Below are 22,377 nucleotides of genomic sequence, written 5' to 3' on the forward strand. Positions count from 1 at the left end.
TTCCTACCATGCTCCTCAAAGCTGCTTAGTGCCAGAGAAAGAGATACAGACCATAATGATACAGACCCCCTCAGACCACGACAGAGGTGTCATTCAACTTGTTGTAAGTCGATGTATCATCACAAAAGTTATGAAAATATTTTATGAAGGTTGAAAAGTTACTTAGTGTTGGTTTAAGTGAAATGATGATATACAATTAAAAAGGTTTTAGAATGAACTTCCAGATTCCTGTATGAATGAGTGGTTGGTTGTCATGGTTTCCCTCCAGATGAGGATGTCGGTGCTCGGCAACGCCCCCAGCAGCGGCGACGCCTGCCTCAGCATCGTCCACAGCCTCATGTGTCTCCGCCAGGGGGGCGGCGGCGGCGGCAGCGTTGTTGCCGTCGGCGACCGCGGCGGCGGAGGAGAGAACGAGGGCTTCGCCAAGCGGGCGATCGAGAGCCTGGTGAAGAAGCTGAAGGAGAAGAAGGAGGAGCTGGACGCGCTCATCACCGCGGTTACCACCAACGGCCTCCAGCCCAGCAGCTGCGTCACCATCCAGAGGACGCTGGACGGACGGCTGCAGGTAGGCGGTCGCCACGGCAACACACACACACACACACACACACACACACACACACACACACACACACACACACACACACACACACACACACACACACACACACACACACACACACACACAGCGTCCAGCGTTTACATGAGTCTAATCCTGAACTCTGAGTTGATCTACTCTGAGGTAGGAAACTGAACAGAACAGGTGATAACAGTTAGTTTAATCAACTCTGAGTTAGAGGCTGACACGGGAGTGTTTTTTCAATCCCGTCCCGTCCCGCTCCCGCAAAAAAATTCCCGTCCCGTCCCGGTCCCGTGACAAAGTCAAAAAAAAATCCTGTCCCGTTCAAATCCCGAATAAATCACTCCCGAACCCGTCCTGTTCCCGATTTTTTCTATGAACACAGTCATCATGTAAACGATTGTGTTGACAGACACAGACACCCCCCCCTCTCAGCGCACTGCAGGCTGAATGACAGACAAAACAAGACGGTAGATTGACGCCACATCTACCGTCTTGGTTTGTTATTTCAGTTAGTGATAATGAACGCCCTCCTCGTCCTTTCTCTCCCTCTCTCTTTTTCTTTCTTTCTTTTTTGCTTGTGTGCATCAGCTGTTTAATGTGAGGTGGAGATTACGCCGCCGCCGCATCAGCTGACTCCTCTGACTGGCGGAAAACGTTTAATTGCCTACCGGTATGTTGATTTACACAGGTTACACACCGCTACGTAGCCACGACAGTGATCACTGAGGGTGTGTGCGATGTGCAGTGTGCATCAGCTGTTTAATGCGAGGTGGAGATTACGCCGCCGCCGCATCAGCTGACTCCTCTGAGTCAGTCTGACTGGCGGAAAACGTTTCCCTACCGGTATGTTGATTTAGGTACACCGCTACGGAGCCAGGACAGTGATCACTGAGGGTGTGCAGTGTGCATCAGTCCACACACTTAAAACTTTTGGACCGTTTTGAGCGCACCATCCATAGCACTGCCTGGCTTGTGCTTCTTTGAATGTCGCGCTTTGACTCCTGGTCCCGTTCACTCCCGTTTACATTTTTTCCCGTCACGTCCCGATCACGTGATTCAAAATAAATTGACTCCCGAATCACGGGAATCCCGCGGGAATCCCGTGTCCCGCGGGAATCCCGATAAAATGTCAGCCTCTACTCTGAGTAACTTGACCCTGAGTTACGGGGAGATGAAAAGCCCTCATCAATGGAACAAAGATAACATGATTCACCATGGCAACCAGCAAAACAAAAAGCCCAGCCCCTCCCACTTCTCACGGTGGAGTGACGTAGGAATGCTGACGCAGAATCACGTAGCCGCTGCTTTCAGTCTGCAGCTTCAGATAAAAAGGAGAAACTCGGGGTTAGTTGAGGTTAGTGTTGTCACGATACCAACATTTTGGTACCGGTATCGGTACCAACATGTTTTTCGATACTTTTCGATACTTTTCGGTATTTCTCCACATAAAAAGAGAACACAAAAAATGTCATTATTGGCTTTATTTTAATAGAAAAATTTTGGACCATAAAACAGGAAATCAGTAAACAGTTACTGCTGCTGCAGGATTAACATTCCATCTATATTAATCTGAACTCTTCCTAAATTAAAAAATGTCTGTTTAAAAATGAACATCAACTTGTTTTCTTTGCATTATTTGAGGTCTGAAAACACTGCATCTTTTTTTGTTATTTTGACCAGTTGTAATTTTTGGGAGAAATTGTTATCAGTAGTTTATAGAATGAAACACAAATGTTCATGTTACTCAAACATACACCTATTGTTTCCCACATGTAGACCAAATTGATTCTGTTCCCCCCACCCCCATCAACGCAATATCGTTCCGTTAATTCATCTCTGCGTAGCGCTGCTTCGCCGTGCTCACTCACTCACAGAGAGAGAGAGAGAGACAGAGAGAGAGAGAGAGAGAGAGAGAGCATGCAGCCAGTGGTGATCCGCGGTAAAAACAAAACTTATTAACGAGGCTGTGGCGGCCGTCTCTCTCTCGCGCGCGGCGCGCACACACACAGACACACACACAAACACAGGCACATGGACAGGTGGCGCTGTAACGGTAATGATAAAAAGCACCTTGCTTCGTTTGTGACTCGCTCTCTCGCTCCTCGCGGCTCAAATTACAATGCGGCGACTTCACGCGGCGACGTCACCGCTGCTGGCGGCGCAGAATGAAAGTACCGGTCCCATCTAAGCGCAGTATGGTACCGTTTTAAATGCGTTAGTACCCCGGTACCAATCTAGTACCGGTATACCGTGCAACCCTAGTTGAGGTTGAGGTTAGGTTCACGGAGCGTGTTGCCATAGTAACTGACTCCGAGCTTCAGTTACCTCTCTTTGTGAAACGGAAAACCCAGAGTTTACCTCATTTCAGGGTGAACAGACTCAGAGTTTTCACTAAACCTGCTTTGTGAAACGGAGCCCTGGTTGACTGATGATGATGTCAGAGATGTGGGCGTGGCCTGTCAGTATCACACCGTCACTCCTCTACACAACTGTTGATACACTAGAGACTCTCTACCTGTACCTGTCTGTTTCTCTACCTGTCTGTCTCTGTCTGTACCTCTTTTCCACCGAGCTGCTTCTGGTGCTGGTTCGGAGCCAGTGCCTGCTTAGCAGTGTTGTGCAAGTTACTGAAAAATAGTAACTAGTTACAGTTACTAGTTACTTCATTTTAAAAGTAACTCAGTTAGTAACTGAATTACTTAAACCAAAAAGTAATGCGTTACTGAGAAAGTAACTTTTTCGTTACTTTAAAACGTTTTTTTTTTTTTTTTTTTTCCAATGCTCCCACTAAATAAAGGTTGATTGAATAGGCTTCATGCACAGCTCCACTACTTCCTTTTTTTTTATCTGTACATTTTACCATCATCATCATCATGCTGCATGATGTCAGCAGCTACAGCAGCATGACCTAACAGAACTGCAAAAAAAATCTTGAGGATACGTCTTGACCGAGTTACATTCAAGAACCTGTTTCAGTGACGGAAAGTAAATTCATTTTTTTCAATCGATCAGCTGTGTTAACCGTTTTATAGAGGTGGATTTGAGTCCGTCTGTCTGCAGCTTGGGTGGAGTGGGTGCTTGTGTCTCGCTGTGTCCCAGGGGCTGCAGGCTGCACTGGCACACAGCTGATGGGTCTGGGATGCTGCGTTAGCTACGTTACCTTTAGCTCGCCGTCATGCCCTGACCTGTGGCAGCTGATGTGTGGCTGAAACCACCTTGCGTTTCATTCAACCGAACTGTAGTAACGCGCCACTTCACATTCTCAGTAACGGCAACGGCGTTGTAACGATGAGAAAAGTAATTAATTAGATTACTCATTACTGAAAAATATAACGCTGTTAGTAACGGCGTTATATATATATACGCCGTTACTAACGCCGTTACTAACGGCGTTAGTAACGGCGTTAGTAACGGCGTTATACTCTAACGCCGTTACTACCAACACTGCTGCTTAGCCCCGGTTCTTGGTTCTTAGAACTGGCTCCAGACCAGCACCAACTCCTTTCTGGGCCAGAGCTAAGAACCGGTTCTTCCAGGGGCTGGCAGCAGGGTTACCTTAGCAACAAGACCAGCGCTAAGATAGACAGACACGTTATCGCTATACGTATTAAGTTTGTTTATCGATGTAAACACAGTTGAAGCTAACTAGCTGAGCTACAGGCAGTGGCTAACAGCAGCTAACGCTCATATCAAAACATACCGCCGTCAAAACGTTCTTCTTTTTCAGGCGGGTTTAGAGTTATCGTTAATTAAAAGCCTAGTCTGCTTCGTCGGGTCCGGTGTTCAACACCCGCAGGTCGGACCAGGGTTTCTAACTGTAGCAGCAGCAGAGACTGAGCAGCTCCTGATGGGGATGTGGCTCTGACTCACCAGTGGAAAAGCAAAGTGGTTCTTTGGAGGAACCAGAGTTGAACCAGTTACACACCGAACTAGAACTGGAACCAGTTTGGTGGAAAAGAGGTAGAATCAGACTGAGAGAACATGAACCATCTAGAACATAAACCCTCTCAACACTCCAGAATATAAAGTAAAAGCTCATCAACTGTCAGAACCAGAACCAGAACCAGAACCTGCTGTCGTTGCCTCCACAGCCCAGTTGTAAGAAGTATCTAATCAGATTCTGATCTGGATCAAACCCTCAGTTTGTGTCGATCAGAACTGTTTAGTGGGATCAGGAAAACTTTGATCCAGAACATCTGGATTATTCTGATCCAGCAGTTTGGTGGATTCAGGAACAACATGGGATTTAAAGGGATAGTTCACCCAAAATTGAAATGTCCCCCCCCCCCCTCATGTGGACTAAGGGCTAGGAGAAGTTTCAGAGTCCTCCGTGGCTTCTCTGAGTTACAGGGGGTCTCGGCGTAGCAGTGCATGTCCATATGACGGTTGTCAATGGATACCAACTGTCTTCGTAACAAAAAGACACACCAAAAAACATCCAAATACCTCCATGCTGCTCGTATGTAATGTCCCTCTTGTATTGAAGCCCCAACATGAGAAACTGTTCCGGAAAAAATTAAATAAGTCTATATTTCAAGCTTGTTTGTAGCGGAAGGTCCCAGTGTCTCAGTTCACTGCTCTTCCTGTGTCTGTGCAAATCTTGTGCGATTTGCACTGACACCGGTGCAATTTTGAGTGAACTATCCCTTTAAATTCAATTCAAACTGGTCGATTAACAACATTTATCATATATTTATTGATGGCACCTGAATTTTAAACTATTACAGTGATAAAGTAAATGAAGTAAACTTTTGATTATTCCACAAATTAAGACATTTTCCCAACTACTGGATAATTTAATGACATTTGAAATTTGAATTTGAAATTTTGAGTTTGAATTTGAAACACATGGGGAAATATTCAATGTATTTCACTAATCTATTGTACATTTCCCTTTTTCTTTTCTTTTCTTTTTTAACACTTTAAACAGCCAGACCCGGTCAGACCAGATCAGGTCTGGCTGTTTAAAACACACTGAAGAAACAACACACAGCTACACAAGAAAACTACACAAACATCCCATAATCAGATGAATCCAGTGAGCAGAGTGTCTCCATGAGGAGGAGGAGGAGGAGGAGGAGGAGGAGGAGGAAGGGCGGCTGGTTGTTTTGTCTGCAACACAGGAAAGGGGCAGGGTCAAGAGTTGAGCCAGACTGTGTGTGTGTGTGTGTGTGTGTGTGTGTGTGTGTGTGTGTGTGTGTGTGTGTGTGTGTGTGTGTGTGTGTGTGTGTGTGTGTGTGTGTGTGTGTGTGTGTGTGTGTGTGTGGAATGTGTACACGTCTCAGTGTTGTCGTTAGTTCACTAACCACAGTCTGTACAAACGGCTCCTTCTGTCTGTTCTCACTTTGAATCTTCACATCTTTATTAGCACAACAGGAGGAGACAGAGCAACTACTTCCTGGTAGAAAACCAACATGAGAACAATAGTGACGGACGAGAGTTTCACTATATTTATCTCATTTTTCATGTCACTATATCACCGTTTAGACTAATCTGATGTTTGTAAAGTTTATAAAACCAATGATTGGACAAACATTACTATTTACGTGTGCACATTTTTGTAATTAGTCATGGTTATCATAGATTAGCCGGGCTAACGGTTAGCTACCTGTTTAACTTTAATAACTCAGTGACTCAATAAACGCTCCATGAACAAATATTTTCTCCAGCGGATATCTGAGTTCCAACATGACTGAGCTAACTGGAGTAGTTTCATGTCGTGTCCCACAACGGGAGGGTTTTAACAGCTGACGTCCTGCTGTTAGCTTAGCTACCACCGTTAGCTTAGCTGCTGTTAGCTTAGCTGCTGTTAGCTTAGCTACCGCCGTTAGCTTTGCTGCCACCATAGATATACTTTTTTTTTATTTAAACATGTCACATAACATGAACAATGACATACTCAAAGATAACCATAGATATATACATCTTTGTGCTACCACCATTAGCTTAGCTACTGCCATTAACCTAGCTGCCACCGTTAGCTTAGCTGCCGCCATTAGCATAGCTACTGCCGTTAACTTAGCTCCTACTGCCGTTAGCTTAGCTGCTGTTAGCTGCTACCACCATTAGCTTAGCTACTGCCGTTAACTTAGCTGCCACCGTTAGCTTAGCTGCCGCCATTAGCATAGCTACTGCTGTTAACTTAGCTGCCGCCGTTAGCTTAGCTGCTGTTAGCTGCTACCGCCGTTAGCTTAGCTACTGTTAGCTTAGCTACCGCCGTTAGCTTAGCTACAGCCGTTAGCTTAGCTACCGTTAGCTTAGCTACCGTTAGCTTAACTGCCGCCATTAGCTTAGCTACCGTTAGCTTAGCTACCGTTAGCTGTCCCTGTCAGCTGAGCCACTGATGCTTTCTAGACACTGTGATTCCCCCAAACTGAATAAATACAACACATAGCAACACAAAACACACACACAGAAATAGTAATGTTTCTTCAATCATTTCAGATTTGTCTAAACGGTGATAGGGCGTGAAAAATATGATATATAGCTAAACTCTCGTTCGTTACTATTGATCTCATTCACATTACAGCTGGTTTTCTACCAGGAAGTAGAATGTAAACAACAAGGAGATTTGGTCTATAGACCTGACAGTGATGATGTTAGAGCTTCTGTCCAATCAGCAGCTCAGAAAACACCTGGATCATTCAGATCCTCCAGATCAATAACCAGTCAGTCGATCGACTCATCACTTCAGTTTCAGTTGGTTTTATTGGTCTGACCGTCACCGTAGCAACAGGTGACAGACTCACCTGTCTGCTTCTGTCAGAAATATTAAACCATAAGGCTTTATGTGACTGTGTAATATGAAGTTACATAAGTGTGTGTGTGTGTGTGTGTGTGTGTGTGTGTGTGTGTGTGTGTGTGTGTGTGTGTGTGTGTGTGTGTTGTGTCTGCAGTTCTCTCCCTGCCCTTCACCCTTCACACACAGAACCCTGCGCTCTGATTGGCTGCTTCTCTGTGACTGTTACTGACTCTGGATCAGTTGATTCTAGTTTTATTGATCTGGATGTGATTGAGTTGAATCGGTGACATCATCTGTGACATCATCAGAACCAGCCCACCCCCCACTCTGAACCCTCGACTCAGTCAGCTGCTCCCACAGCTACACACACAGACACACACAGACATGATGTCATGGTTGTGGTTTGGCCTGACGGGTTAACTCTACTTCACCCTGGACACACACACACACACACACACACACACACACACACACACACACACACACACACACACACACACACACACACACACACACACACACAGTGTTTCCGTGGTAACCTCTACTCACCGTGACTCAGTCTGGTCTCAAAGACTTTATTTAAATTTCCATGAAGGATGTTTCCTCAGACTGTCTGTCTGTCTACTTTACTTTACTTTATTTGTTTATTTAGTCGGGACGATGCATATTAATGGACAGCGAGTACTAGAGTACCACAGTAAATACACCGGATTTAGCTCATGTGCTAAATTACATCCGTAGTCCCCAAAATAATACAACTATTAACATAAAAAGTCCATAAAGACGGAGGAGCAGTAGATAACAGGAAAGGTACATTTACATAGTTACAGGGTTAAACATGATTCTATATATAATCTATATAGCTGGAATTAACATGATTCATTGAAATATAAAAATATATATCTATACAGTTGCGATTGACATGATTCATTTTAAATATAAATATATGTATATATCTATACAGATGTGTCTGACATGGTTCGTTGAATTATAAAAATATATATATCTATGTAGCTATGACTTATATGATTATTTGAAAAAAAACATAATTACACATGCTCGGGCTAGATTTACTTTCACCAGACCGAGCATGCTTACATGGTTGCACCCTGACTGATTATTGCACACGTTCTGCCGGCAATAAACATTCACACATAGTAACTATACCTCCATTATTGCACAGATACCGGTCATAAACATTTGCACATAATAACTACATGCTAGACTATTGCACACGCACCGGCCATAGCCAAACAACTGCAATCATGTTTAACCATGAAATCAATGTTAAACATGATTGCAGGTGCTCACAAGTTTGTTTGTCTAATATCCAGTCTGTAAGTTGTGTTTTAAAGGTTCTGACTGTCTCTCTGTCTGTCTCTCTACCTGTCTGTCTGTCTGTCTGTCTCACCTGTCTGTCTCCCTGTCTGTCTCACCCCCAGGTGGCGGGCAGGAAGGGTTTCCCTCACGTCATCTACGCCCGTCTGTGGCGTTGGCCCGACCTGCACAAGAACGAGCTCAAACACGCCAAGTTCTGTCAGTTCGCCTTCGACCTCAAGCACGACAGCGTGTGTGTCAACCCCTACCACTACGAGAGGGTGGCGGCCCCGCCCACAGGTAGGCTGTAGCCACGCCCACTGAGGTCACACTGGCCACGCCCACTGAGGTCACACTGGCCACGCCCATTAGGCCTGTAATGATGCACGTGTCGAAACCGAAACCGCGACACTCTAAGACACGAACCTGTGTCGCCAATGAAATGGCAGAACCGCGACACACCCGTTCCAGCGCTCCGTGGCTGTGTTTTTTGCTTTGCCCCCTGGGTAGATATTAGGGGTGTGACGATACACTCATCTCACGAGACGAGACGAGACACGAGATCGGGTTCACGAGATGAGAGGAGACGAGATTTTAAGAAAACTACAATGACAAAATCTATGACTGGACCAACAGACTTTTATTTAACCGAGTTGCACATAACATTTTGAAATGTTTTATTATAACTCTTTACATGCATGATGTAAGCATGAGCTTTTAATAAACTTCATGAGCTTTTAATAAACAACCCCCCCTCCGACCGTCGGATGGTCTAATATGGGGAGAGAGAGAGAGAGAGAGTCGCGGCCACAGAGTCGTTAATTAGCGCTGGATGCGCTGGTTGATAAGTTTCGTTTTTACTGAGGAGGAACTATGAAGAACTCAGCTGTGACTGAAAAGCACCTAAACCAAGTCGAGTAGAGTTGTAACTGTGTAGTGGAAAGGGGTGTAAAGTCATGGCAACTGGTAGTGGAAACCCTGCTTTACATTGTTTTAACATTAAAAAAAATCAAAAAAATCTTGCGAGACAGATTTTTAACGCGACGAGAAATATCGTCTCGTTAAATCTCGCGAGATCTCGTGGCACGAGATCTCGTCACACCCCTAGTAGATATGGCACAGACGGCAAGTTTGTGAGACTGACCGTCGACAGCACCCGCTAATCGTTGAAAACAGCGCTGATACGTAGGCTACTTCCATGTCTGAGTCTCTGGAACAACATCGGAAAAAGTCGCTCTTGACAAGGAAAGAAAAGTAGGGACCAGACCTGCCGTGCCGTGTAAAAACAAACAAACACATCAACAAAAAAATTGACAGCGGGTGCCCGTCACGACTTCCTGTATCCGGCCCTTCAAATTAAAAGCCTGGTAGCCTTTCATATACAGTTCAGTCATATTGATTTTGACTTAATTTTGACAAGATTTTTGTATGCATGTAGGCCTACTGCTGCAGTAACCCTGTGAATTTCCCCATCCTGGGATTAAAGGCATAGGCTACTTTACTTACTTTACTTAAAGCAGAAGTAAGCGATCCGGTGGTTTTGGCTAATGCTGCGTTCCAGGCAGGCTTTTGAAATCGTAAATTACAGCTTCAAGTCACAACTTACGACTTTGTAGCGTTCCAGGCAACCCACTCGTGTTTCTCCGACCTGTTTTACCTGTGAAAGTCACTATAACGGCCACTCGTAACTTCTGACCCGTGAACTCGTACCAGATCGAACTGGTACCACTTCACAGGTCGGAAAAACATGAGTTACGGGCTGCCTTGAACGCACCATAACAGTCCTCGTCGCTACGTCACCACATTCACGGCGTCCCTTGGCTGCACACACAGCCCTGCATGCCGTTCTCTCTCCTCATTGGATAAAAACTGTAGGATACGATAAATGTTTTCTCTTCGGCTCAGAGCAGAGCAGAGTGACTGAGAGACCCGTGTTTCAGACCAAACACTCTATAGAAGTGATTGCTGTCGGAAGATATAACTATTTAAGACTTATATTAACACAAATATATCACTCACTTCTGCTTTAAGATAAGTCTCCAAATGTTTTTTTTTCTTCCTGCGACCAATCGACCAATGAGATTTTGGTCAGCTAATGTTTTTTTGGTCGACCAGTGCTTGGTCGACTATTTCACTACCAAAATCTCTTCTTTTTTTAACCTTAAAAAATTCGAATTGAATCAAATTGTGTATCGAACCGTGGGTCAGAAATCAACATACGAATCGAATCGTGACTTTGGTGCATCGTTACAGGCCTAACGCCCACTGAGTTCAAACAGCACTGAGGTCAAACAGCACACACACACACACACACACACACACACACACACACACACACACACACACACACACACACACACACACACACACACACACACACACACACTCAGAGCTGTTGATTGACAGCTGCCGTCTCTCCTCAGGCGCTCCGTGTCTGGTGAAGGAGGAGTTCATCCAGGACTGTCTGCAGATCGAGCTGCCCCCCCCCCCCACCCCGAGGCCTACCCCCAGCCCCCCCCCGGCAGCAGATATCCCAGCATGCCTCTGTCTCCTCCAGGTCTCTGTCTCACTCACCTCCTACCGTCCCATAGATATACGTATATACTGACTAGATGCTGGTTCCCAGGCAGCTCCACTGAGTGGAATACGTCAACGCGGCGGCCATCTTGGTCAGGGGGAAGCCGTGTCTACTTCCTGCATTAGAGGTCTATCAACTATTAAAATCACCACAACTCACTGAATATTCAACTGGTTTTCAAGCCGTTTGGTTTATTATAAATGTCAGACACATATTTATGATACAACAAAAACATTTTGAAAATGTTTTATATATTTTTTTTTATGTATTAAACATACACTTCCATACTCAGACACACCCACATGCATAAATACACTGAGATGTGTTCTACAGGGTCTGACTGGTCTGACTGCTGGTCAGACGTTTATATGTCTATGGTCAGAAACCCCTGACCAAGATGGCCGCCGTGTTGACGTACGCTGAGAAGCAGAAGGCGCCATCTAGTCAGTATATATAAATATCTATGCTACCGTCCTACCTGTATGTGTCTGTAAACAAGACTGAATGAGTCAGAGCTGTGCAGCAGATTGATACAGGTATCCCAGAATGCATTTCACTCCAACAGAGAGCGGTAACAATACAGCATACTGCATACTGCATACTACATACTACGAGAAATCAGCAGTTTATCGTAAAACGGCAACAGAAGAATGTATTTAGTGTGACGATGCTCTGCGGACTACAGATCTGGTGACACGGGAAAGGAAGGGCGCCATGGTGACGTCACCTACGCCACCTGTAGTCTTTCTGGTTACGGACTCTTCGGAGTTTTATTCTACAATATATATATATATATATATATATTATATATATATATATATATAAACTTTATTTCAGACACGGGTCCATATCACAATCAAACAATATAAATAGGTTTACAACAAACTGCTGATTTCTCTTCATGAAACGTGATGTTTTAAACAGGTAGAGGTCATATTTTTTTCTCATGGCACAATTCAATCGGATCACGAAATAAAACTTGGACTCCCGTTCACTTGTATGGAGACTTTTTCAGAGTTGAGGTCCCATGGCGCCGTTACTTCCTGCTTCCGCTTCGGCTCACTATGAGGTTTTGAAGACGATGTGAGGATGACCTCTGACCTCTGACCTCTGTTTTAGTATTTTTATTTCGCACAACACACATGATATTAGTAGACAGAGCAGAAAAGAAGGGAAGCAGATGTGTGAAGCGCCAGGTCTCCCAAGAAGCTATTTAAAGCTCATGGCGGGAGCCTCAAACGTAATACTAATGTATTACATATTCATACATATGTCAAATCATGATAGAAAACAAGACAAAAAAACAAAAAGGACAAAATAAATCATTCTTCATTTTACATGGAGTTATGAGCAAAAGCATAACGCCTCATAGTGACCTGTGACCTAGGTACAGTGTTAGATCTACGTCTTCTCCATAGCTTCACATACTTAGAAAACAAATGATACTGTACACTGGTATAGTCTTATACTTGGACTTGTGTATAGAGAATGTGAAGTTACGTCACGCCGTGGGACGTTGGGCGCCATCTTTGGAGCATCGCGGATGTAAACACTTGCTCGTTCCCCTAAGAAAAGTTCCCCAGAGTCTCTTAAAAGTAATCATGGTGGGACAGTACTGCTGCCACAGTAGTAGCTATATGCACTAATACCAAAAACCAGATAGTTGACGATGTCTGGATAAGTCAGTGGAGTAAATCTGGGTCTTAATAAGTTGTAGTTTTTCTGTGTACCTTTGTTTCTCGTTAAATTTGAGTTTATCACGATACGTTCCTCCTTCGTTTCCCTTCCCCTTCTCCATTTCTTTTTGTCCGTCTTCCTCATCTCTTTTTCTTTCTCTTTTTCTTCTTGCTCGTTTTCCTCCGTTTTCCCCACTCTGTTTACGTTTGCGTTCCTCCAAAGATGGCGCCAACGTCCCACAATGCAAAGCGGCGTGACGTCAGCTTCACATTCTCTATAGGATTGCATTGTAGCACAGTGATTCCTCTGACCTCTGACCTCTGACCTCTGTCTGCAGGCAGCAGCTCCATGACCAGCGGGGGGGGCGGAGCCTGTGGCAGGAGTGTGGGAGGGGTGGGGGGGGTGGGGGGCCCGGGTCTCCTCCAGATCGCCCCCCCTCCTCAGACCCCCGACCCCAACGGCCCCCACAGCCCCCGGCCTCCTCACCCCCCCACCCCCACCCCCACCCTCACCCCCCCACAGCAGCAGCAGCAGCAGCAGCAGCAGCAGAGCCCCCCCCCAGCAGGTGAGTCCCTGCAGCATCACAGGTGTCAGTACTGCATCAGTAATAGTAACTACAACCAGTGGTTCTCAACCTTTTGTACATCAAGGACCCTAAATTGACACAAATTAGACCACGGACCCCCATTGGACCACATTTAGAAGTAAACACCAGAAATACACAAATATTTGTTCTGAGACTGAAGAACGCTACTTTTTTATACTTTTAAATTAGGGCCAATGGCGTGAATTTTTGGAAATATTATAGAGAAATTTCTGGAAAAAAGTGGTCCAATTTCTCCAAAAACATTTAAACATTTCTAGGAAGAAGTGGTAAAAATTCTCAAAAAAAAGTAAAAAATAAAAAAAATAAAATAAATTTCTTTTAAAAAAAGTGGTAAAATTCCTTGTAAAAAAAATTCTAGAAAAAAGTGGTAAAATTTCTAAAACAAAAAAGTAAAAAAAAAATCTAGAAAAAGTGGTTAAAAAAAAAAACTTCCTCTCAGGTATACTCGGTATAGCCACTGAAAATGCATAAATACTTCAGTATAGCCAGTACAACACAACTATCTAACTAAAGTAAATGTCAGTGGTTCTCAGAGCGGGAGGTTGACAGGGTTTAAGGGTCCACAGCATTTTATTGAAGTTTTACCACTTTTTACTAGAATTTTTTAACTTCTTTTTTTTTTTCAGAAATATTATCCCTTTATATAATTATTGTTTGACTTTTTTTTTTTTTTTTTTTTGAAATTTTACCACTTTTCCTACAATTTTTTTGAGAAATTTGACCAGTTTCTTCTCGATTTTTCTTTTTTTTTTCAAGAAATTTTACCCCTTTTTGTATTTGCCCCTTTTTTTGAAAGAGAGAAATTTTGCCACATTTTTCTAGAATTCTTTTGAGAAATTTTACTATTTTTTCACAAGTAAATTTTTTTATTTTTTTCCTTTTTTTAATTTATTTTATTTTATTTTTCTAAAAAATCTTAAACTTATTTTTGTAAATTTTTTTGAAATCTAAAACTGCGTTCACACCAGACCTTTTGTTTTTAGAACGAGCGACGAGTTTATGTAGCCGATGTCGATCTGGCCCTCTGCGTTGTGTTTCTCACGGCCTGCCCTAGGTGGGTTCGATCCCACGACCTCCCGCACCGGAGGCGACGATGCTAACCTCTTCGCCAAGAGGTTGACAACCACTTGGCGGGTTGGTTAGCATGTCTTTTATGGGTGGAGTGAGTGCACATCCGTTACATTTACATGTTAAGTCAATACAAACGAGCGATGGAGCGTTTAATCGCTCAGGCGAAAAAACGCTGGGGCTCGGAGCGACGGAGCTACGGAGCGTTTTTTCACTCGAGTCGCTCGAGATGAGAAATCCCAACTCTCCGTCCGTCAGTCGCTCGTCGCTCAGCCCTGATTGGCTGCTGTAATCCCGGTGGTGCCGGTGTAAACAGAGACACATGGCAGTGGGCATGACGTCATCAAAGCCAAAATGCGAGTCTGTGGCTCTGTGACAAATTGACGAGCGTCTGCACCTGAGCGATGGAGCGTTTTTTTCGGAGCGATACGAGCGACAGCGACAAAAATAAAAGGTCCGGTGTGAACGCACCTTAACCACTTTTTTCTAGAAATGTCTCAACTTTTTGGGAGAAATTGTACCACTTTTTTTTCCAGAAATGTCTCTATAATCTTTCATAAATGTAGCTATGCCTGGGGCGGTGCGTGGCGCAGTGGGTAGAGCGGCCGTCCCATGTAGAGGCTACAGTCCTCGCCGCAGGCGTCCCCGGTTCGAATCCCGCGTCGGGCAGACCTTTCCTGCGTGTCATTCCCCCTCTCTCTGCCTCCCCATTTCCTGTCTATCTCTACTGTCATCACTATCAAATAAAAGCAAAAAAGGCCGAAAAATATACTTTAAAAAAAAAAAAAAAAATAAATGTAGCTACGCCTAATTTAAACGTCCATTGATTGTTTGTGTATTTCTGGTGTGTTGTCCAATGGGGGTCCGTGGTCTAGTTTGTGTCAGTTTTGGGTCCTTGATGTAAAACAGTTAGAGAAGCAGCGTCTATGTGATACAAGTATCAACAGTTTACCACCTAGAAAGCAGTTTACCACAGTTGCTACGGTAACCAGCTGTGTCGTGTGTCTCTGCAGCCACCTGGTCAGGTAACGGCCACGCCCCCTTCAGCCCGGCGGCGCCACATCCACAGAGTGGGCGGGGCCACCAGCAGCCGCCATTACATCATCACCACCACGGCCCCAACACACACTTCTGTACGTGATGTTCATGTTTTTATTTTAATGGGAAAATATTTTATTCATAAGCAAAAAATTTTCATTTCCTCATTTTCTGGTTCAACTTAATTCACTTTATGAATCCTCCTGGTTAGAAATAAAAAGAATACACAACTTCTTAGAGCTGCAACTAACGATTATCTTCATTATCGATGAATCTGTCAACTATTTAAACGATTCATCGATTAGTTGTTTGGTCAATAAAATGTTTAAAAAATGTTAAAAACATCAACCAGTGTTTCTCAAACCACCAGACGACATCGTCCTCAAATGTCTTGTTTTGTCCACAAACCAAAGAGAGACTCAGTTTATTGTCATAAAGGAACAAAGAAACCAGAAATATTCACATTGAAGAAGCTGGAATCAGAGAATCTGGACTTTTTTTCTTTAAAAAACGACTCAAACTGGTTATTAGATTATCAGAATAGTTGACGATTAATTTAATAATCGATTATTGTGCGATTAATCGATTAATTGTTGCTGCTCTATGAAAAGGTATTTGATGTACTCCCTGCCATTCAATGAAATTTATGAGAGATTGTTAAATACATTTGTGTGTTGACATAACAATTTTATATTGTGCTATTAGTATTTATTTATTTATTGTGTTTTCTATTATTTAATTTTTATTTCATCTGAGATCTTGTAAATGTTTTCTGTATTCTCTCATGTATTGTGTTGTGTGTTAGTGTTTGACATGATCTGTAAATTAACTATTGAAATGAATTTTAAGTTTACTAAGTTAACTTTAAGTTTGTTCTGCAGGGTCACAGCACCACAGCTCCCCCTACCCACAGCCGGTGTCCAACCACCCAGGTGAGACAGCTGTCTGTCTGTCTGTCTGTCTGTCTGTCTCTCTACCTGTCTGTCTCACCGTGTCCTCTACCTGTCTCTCTACCTGTCTGTCTCTACCTGTCTCAGGTCCAGAGTTCTGGTGCTCCATCTCGTACTTTGAGCTGGACGTGCCGGTGGGAGAGATGTTCAAGGTTCAGGCCGACTGTCCCGTGGTGACGGTGGACGGCTACGTGGACCCGTCCGGAGGAGACCGGTTCTGTCTGGGCCAGCTGAGCAACGTGCACCGCACCGCCGCCAGCCACCGCGCCAGGTAGACCGGTCTAAACCAGTATAAACCAGTCTGACCAGTATAAACCAGTATAAACCAGTATAAACCAATATAAACCAATATAAACCAGTATAAACCAATATAAACCAGTATAAACCAATATAAACCAATATGAACCAGTATAAACCAATATAAACCAGTATAAACCAGTATAAACCAATATAAACCAGTATAAACCAGTATAAACCAATATAAACCAGTATAAACCAATATAAACCAATATAAACCAGTATAAACCAATATAAACCAATATGAACCAATAGAAACCAATATGAACCAGTATAAACCAGTCTGACCAGTATAAACCAATATAAACCAATATAAACCAGTATAAACCAGTATAAACCAATATGAACCAGTATAAACCAATATAAACCAGTATAAACCAGTATAAACCAATATAAACCAATATAAACCAGTATAAACCAATTTATAAAACGGAAAGGTGAAATCCGGCAATCTGATTGCTCTGATTGGTATATTGAGCATATACCACGGCTACTATTCTAAAACCTTATCACAGCGTAAGCTATCACTCCGCCTCAGGCACGTATGACTGGTATGATTGGAAGTTGTTGTCATGTATCCATGACAACGGATTGTTGCAGTCCGTAGCAAAAGACAGCTGATGTTTTTACGATGTTAAAAAACGGACTAAAGTAGTTGAATTCACATGTTTAAGGTTGACTTTCACCTCCGGGGAGGGTTAACAATGGTAGAGGGGACTGAGCAGTGACTTTCACCTGAAAAAATGCGGAGGAAAAGACAAGCTGCAGAGCTAATTTGGAGCTAACGTCTGGAGAGGTGGGACTATTTTTTCACAGTGAGGCTATTTTATTGGATAATATGTATTTCTGGTTGAATAAAACTACATGAAATTGATTGCATATCCCTCTTTTATATTGCCTTTATTCGTAACCGTTTTATAAAAGCAATATATCACTCCAGTCCGTGGTCCGTGGTCTAAGGGGGTTGTCGTCCCTCCGCTTCGCGTCGGGCCGAACAACGCCCCTTAGCCGTGGTATAATGAGCATATACCACGGCCTGTCGTGATATATTGCTTAAATAAACCAGTATAAACTAATATAAACCAGTATAAACCAGTATAGACCGGTTTAAACCAGTCTGACCAGTATAAACCAGTATCCACCACTTTCCGGAGAACGACGCTGGGTGTCGCCATGACACTCTATTCATTACATTTTAGATTAACGTTAGCTGGGCTAACCGTTAGCTGTTAGCCGTTAGCAGTGTCAATAAACAATAACTCAATAAACGCTCCATGAACAAATATTTTCTCCAGCGGATATCCTAGTTCCAACATGACTGAGCTAACTGGAGTAGTCTCATGTCGTGTCCCACAACGGGAGGGTTTTAACAGCTGACGTCCTGATGTTAGCTTAGCTGCTGCCGTTAGCTGTCAGCAGCAGCAAAGCTAACAACTACGATAACCATGACTAATTACAAAAACATGCACACACAAATAGTAATGTTTGTTCAATAATTCGTTTTATAGACTTAACAAACATCAGATTTAGTCACAACGGTTTTGGCAGCCCGGAGCCCCACATTTGGTACCTACACCGGTGGCTAACGCTACCAGTTAGCCGCTAACGCTACCAGTTAGCCGCTTGCTAGAACCGGTGGCTAACGCTACCAGTTAGCCGCTAACGCTACCAGTTAGCCGCTCGCTAGAACCGGTGGCTAACGCTACCAGTTAGCCGCTCGCTAGAACCGGTGGCAACGCTACCAGTTAGCCGCTAACGCTACCAGTTAGCCGCTCGCTAGAATGCTACTAAAACCCACTTCTGTTGTGGTGTGACGCAATGGATCATGGGAAAATAAAGTGGTGGATAAACCAGTCTGACCAGTATAAACCGGTTTAATCCTGTCTAACCCTGTCCCCTCTAGGCTCCACATCGGCCGCGGCGTGCAGCTCGAGTGCCGCGGCGAGGGCGATGTGTGGCTGCGTTGCCTTAGCGACCACTCGGTGTTCGTCCAGAGTCTGTACCTGGACCGGGAGGCGGGACGCGCCCCTGGAGACGGCGTCCACAAGATCTACCCCGGCGCCGTCGTCAAGGTGGGCCCGCCGTAGCCATGGCAACCGCATCACCGCATCGCCACGCGCGTGTGTCTGTGTGTGTCTGACCTGTGTGTGTGTGTGTGTGTGTGTGTGTGTCTGTGTGTGTGTGTGTGTGTGTGTGTGTGTGTGTGTGTGTGTAGGTGTTCGACCTGCGTCAGTGCCACAGACAGATGCAGCAGCAGGCGGCGGTGGCCGTGACTCAGGCAGCGGCGGTCGCAGGTTCGATTCCCGGAGCAAACGGAGTGGGAGGGATCGCTCCTGTCAGTGAGTAGCTGTCTGTCTGTCTGTCTACACACCTTTACGTTTAAATTAGGCGTACATTTTTGAAAATTGTGGTAAAATTTCTCAGAAAAAGTGGTAAAAATTCTAAAAAAAAAAAAAAATTATTTTAGAAGAAAAAAATTTCTTGAAGAAATTCTAGGAAATGTGGTAAAATAAAAAAAAATAAAAAAAAGTGGTAAAAGTAAAAATAGTATAATGTAAATAGTAAAAAGTAAAAAAAAAAAAGGGGCGGCAAACAATAATACAAAAGGGGTAAAAAGTAGAACAGAAAAAGTGAGAAGAAACTGGTAAAATTTCCCCAAAAAATTATTGGAAAAGTAGTGAAATGTAAAAAGAACAAGAAAAAAAATGGAAACAATAATTTAAAAAGTTTTTAAAAATTCTAGGAAAAAAGTGGTAAAATTTCTCAGAAAAAGTGGTAACAATTCTTTACAAAAACATGTTTTCTTTTCATTTTGGAAGAAACTGGTAACATTTTTTTTTTTTTTTTTTTTTCCCAATCTCAAATTTTTATTAACAAAATCCGGCATAACATAGACACAATTCAAAATATATCCGTCAATATGTAGCCAAAATACACAAAATTCAAAACATTTCTTTCAACATGTGGCCAACATGACCAAGCAGATAATACAAAAATAACCACAAATGAAAAAAATAAATAATTAAATAAAAAATACACAGTCAGAGTTAGTCAGGAATTAAAGTAGTCAATTTTTCATAAACACATAAGGCTTGTTTCGTTTTGATATGTTTTAAGGACTTTTTGAAAATAAACATCTCATTCAAAAAAATTAAAAACAGTGGTGTGCTGTTTGAAAATCTACATCTATGGAAATTCTAGGAAAAGTGGTAAAATAAAAATAAAAAAAAGTGGTAAAAGTAAAAATAATATATAGTTAATAGTAAAAAGTTAAAAAGGGGGGAAAACAATAATACAAAAGGGGTAAAAATTCTTTTTTTTTAAATGGTAAAAAGTAGAACAGAAAAATTGAGAAGAAACTGGTAAAATTTCCCCCAAAAATTCTCGGAAAAGTAGTAAAATGTAAAATGTAAAAAAAAAAAAAAATGAAAACAATAATTAAAGTTTTAATAATTCTAGGAAAAAAGTGGTAAAATTTCTCAGAAAAATTATTGGAAAAGTAGTGAAATGTAAAAAGAACAAGAAAAAAAATGGAAACAATAATTTCAAAAAGTTTTTAAAAATTCTAGGAAAAAAGTGGTAACAATTCTTAACAAAAACATGTTTTCTTTTAATTTTGGAAGAAACTGGTAAAATTTCTTGAAGAAATTCTAGAAGTGGTCAAAAAAAAAAAAAAAAGGTGGTAAAAGTAAAAATAGTATAGTAAAAAAAAAAAAAAGTAAAAAGGGGGGAAAACAATAATACAAAAGGGGTAAAAATTCTTTTTTTTTAAATGGTAAAAAGTAGAACAGAAAAATTGAGAAGAAACTGGTAAAATTTCCCCCAAAAATTCTCGGAAAAGTAGTAAAATGTAAAAAAAAAAAAAAAAAAAAATGAAAACAATAATTTAAAAAGTTAAAAGATTCTAGGAAAAAGTGGTAAAATTTCTCAGAAAAAGTGGTAAAAATTATTAAAAAAAAAAAAAGAAATTCTAAGAAAAGTGGTAAAATTTCAAAAAAGAAAAGAAGTGGCAAAAGTAAAAATGGTATATAGTAAATAGTAAAAAGTGGTAAAGTGGTAAAATTAAAAAAAAGAAAAAAAGAAAACAATAATTACAAAAGTTTAAAAAATTCTAGGAAAAGTGGTTAAATTTCTCAAAAAAAGGGGTAAAAATTATATTAAAAAAGTAGAACAGAAAAATGTATAAGAAACTGGTAAACTTTCCCTAAAAAATTCTCGGAGAAGTGGTAAAATTTAAAAGAAAAGAAAAAAAAAGAAAACAATAATTACAAAAGTGAAAAGAATTCTATACTAGGAAAAATGTCAATAAAAAGTAGTGGACCCTTGAACCCTGTCAACCCTCCCACTCTGAGAACCATTGACATTTACTTTAGTTAGATAGTTTTGCTGAAGTATAGCGAGTTATGTATTTTCAGTGTGAGTATCACATAGACTACACCACTGTGTGTGTGTGTTGTGTGTCTCCCCAGCAGCAGGTGTGTGTTGAGTCTACCAGGTGTGTGTGTTGTGTGTCTCCCCAGCAGCAGGTGTTGTGTTGTGTCTACCAGCTGTGTGTTGTGTGTCTCCCCAGCAGCAGGTGTGTGCGCGGCAGCAGCGGCCGGTCTGGGCGTGGACGAGCTGCGGCGGCTGTGTCTGGTGCGTCTGAGCTTCGTGAAGGGCTGGGGCTGCGACTACCCCCGGAGCAGCATCAAGGACACCCCCTGCTGGCTGGAGGTCAACCTGCACCGAGCGCTGCAGCTGCTGGACCAGGTGCTGCACACGCTGCCCCCACACACGCTGCTGACGCACACACAGCACACACTCTGATGCCACCTGAAGCCCCGCCCCCCTCCCCCACACCGCCCAGCTGCAGACTATCAGCCAACCAGAGGATGGCCTTAAAGGGATAGGTCAACATTTAGTCAAATTGGCCCATTGCCATAATCCCTATAGTCATAGCAGTAGGTTTGTTACCTTTAATTGTCGGTGCAAGCTGTTTTTAGAACGGCGGAGCAGAGCCGTGAGCTGCTCAGAGCTACGCTACGGAGGCTCATTATGGGATTTCTTGGTTTCCCTCATCAAACTCATCAAATACACAATCCAACAACTCCACAACGCTCTGGTGGACAAGTTGTGAGCTGCACATTCACCACGCTATGAGATAATAACACAACGTTACCACACAGAGTCGTTTTAGAGGGAAATTCATGCAAAACCGCTTGGGGTGTGACGAGATCTCGAGATTAAACTCAACGATATTTCTTGTTGCGTTAAAAATCTGTCTCGTGAGATGTTTTTTTTTATTTTTAATGTTAAAACAATGTAAAACAGGGTTTCCACACAGTTACCAATACAAACGCCCCTTTCCACTACACAGTTATAACTCGTCGCTGCCACTACTTAAAAAAATCCTAGAGGAAACACTGCACATAATGTTGTTTGCACTTGAAAAAAAGAAAGGCATATTTAATTTTTTTAAATTTTATTTTAACTTTTATAAATTTTGGTTTTAGTTTCAAATTGTGGAAGAAGAAGTTAAAAGCT

At 42.5% G+C, this 22,377-nt stretch overlaps 1 protein-coding gene across 1 annotated transcript; it reads left to right on the forward strand.

Annotated features, from left to right (window-relative positions):
* Positions 1-274: 274 nt before the first annotated feature.
* On the forward strand, positions 275-21,660 carry smad10b (SMAD family member 10b; the record flags this gene model as incomplete). The annotated part of the gene is given in 10 exon segments (XM_083989478.1): positions 275-565; positions 8,765-8,939; positions 11,063-11,136; positions 11,139-11,196; positions 15,583-15,702; positions 16,489-16,539; positions 16,645-16,828; positions 18,758-18,926; positions 19,070-19,193; positions 21,428-21,660. Coding segments are annotated over 10 exon segments (1,479 nt in total).
* Positions 21,661-22,377: the final 717 nt, after the last annotated feature.

This window comes from Trachurus trachurus (assembly GCF_905171665.1).
Source record: "Trachurus trachurus genome assembly, chromosome: 16".
Taxonomy (NCBI): domain Eukaryota; kingdom Metazoa; phylum Chordata; class Actinopteri; order Carangiformes; family Carangidae; genus Trachurus; species Trachurus trachurus.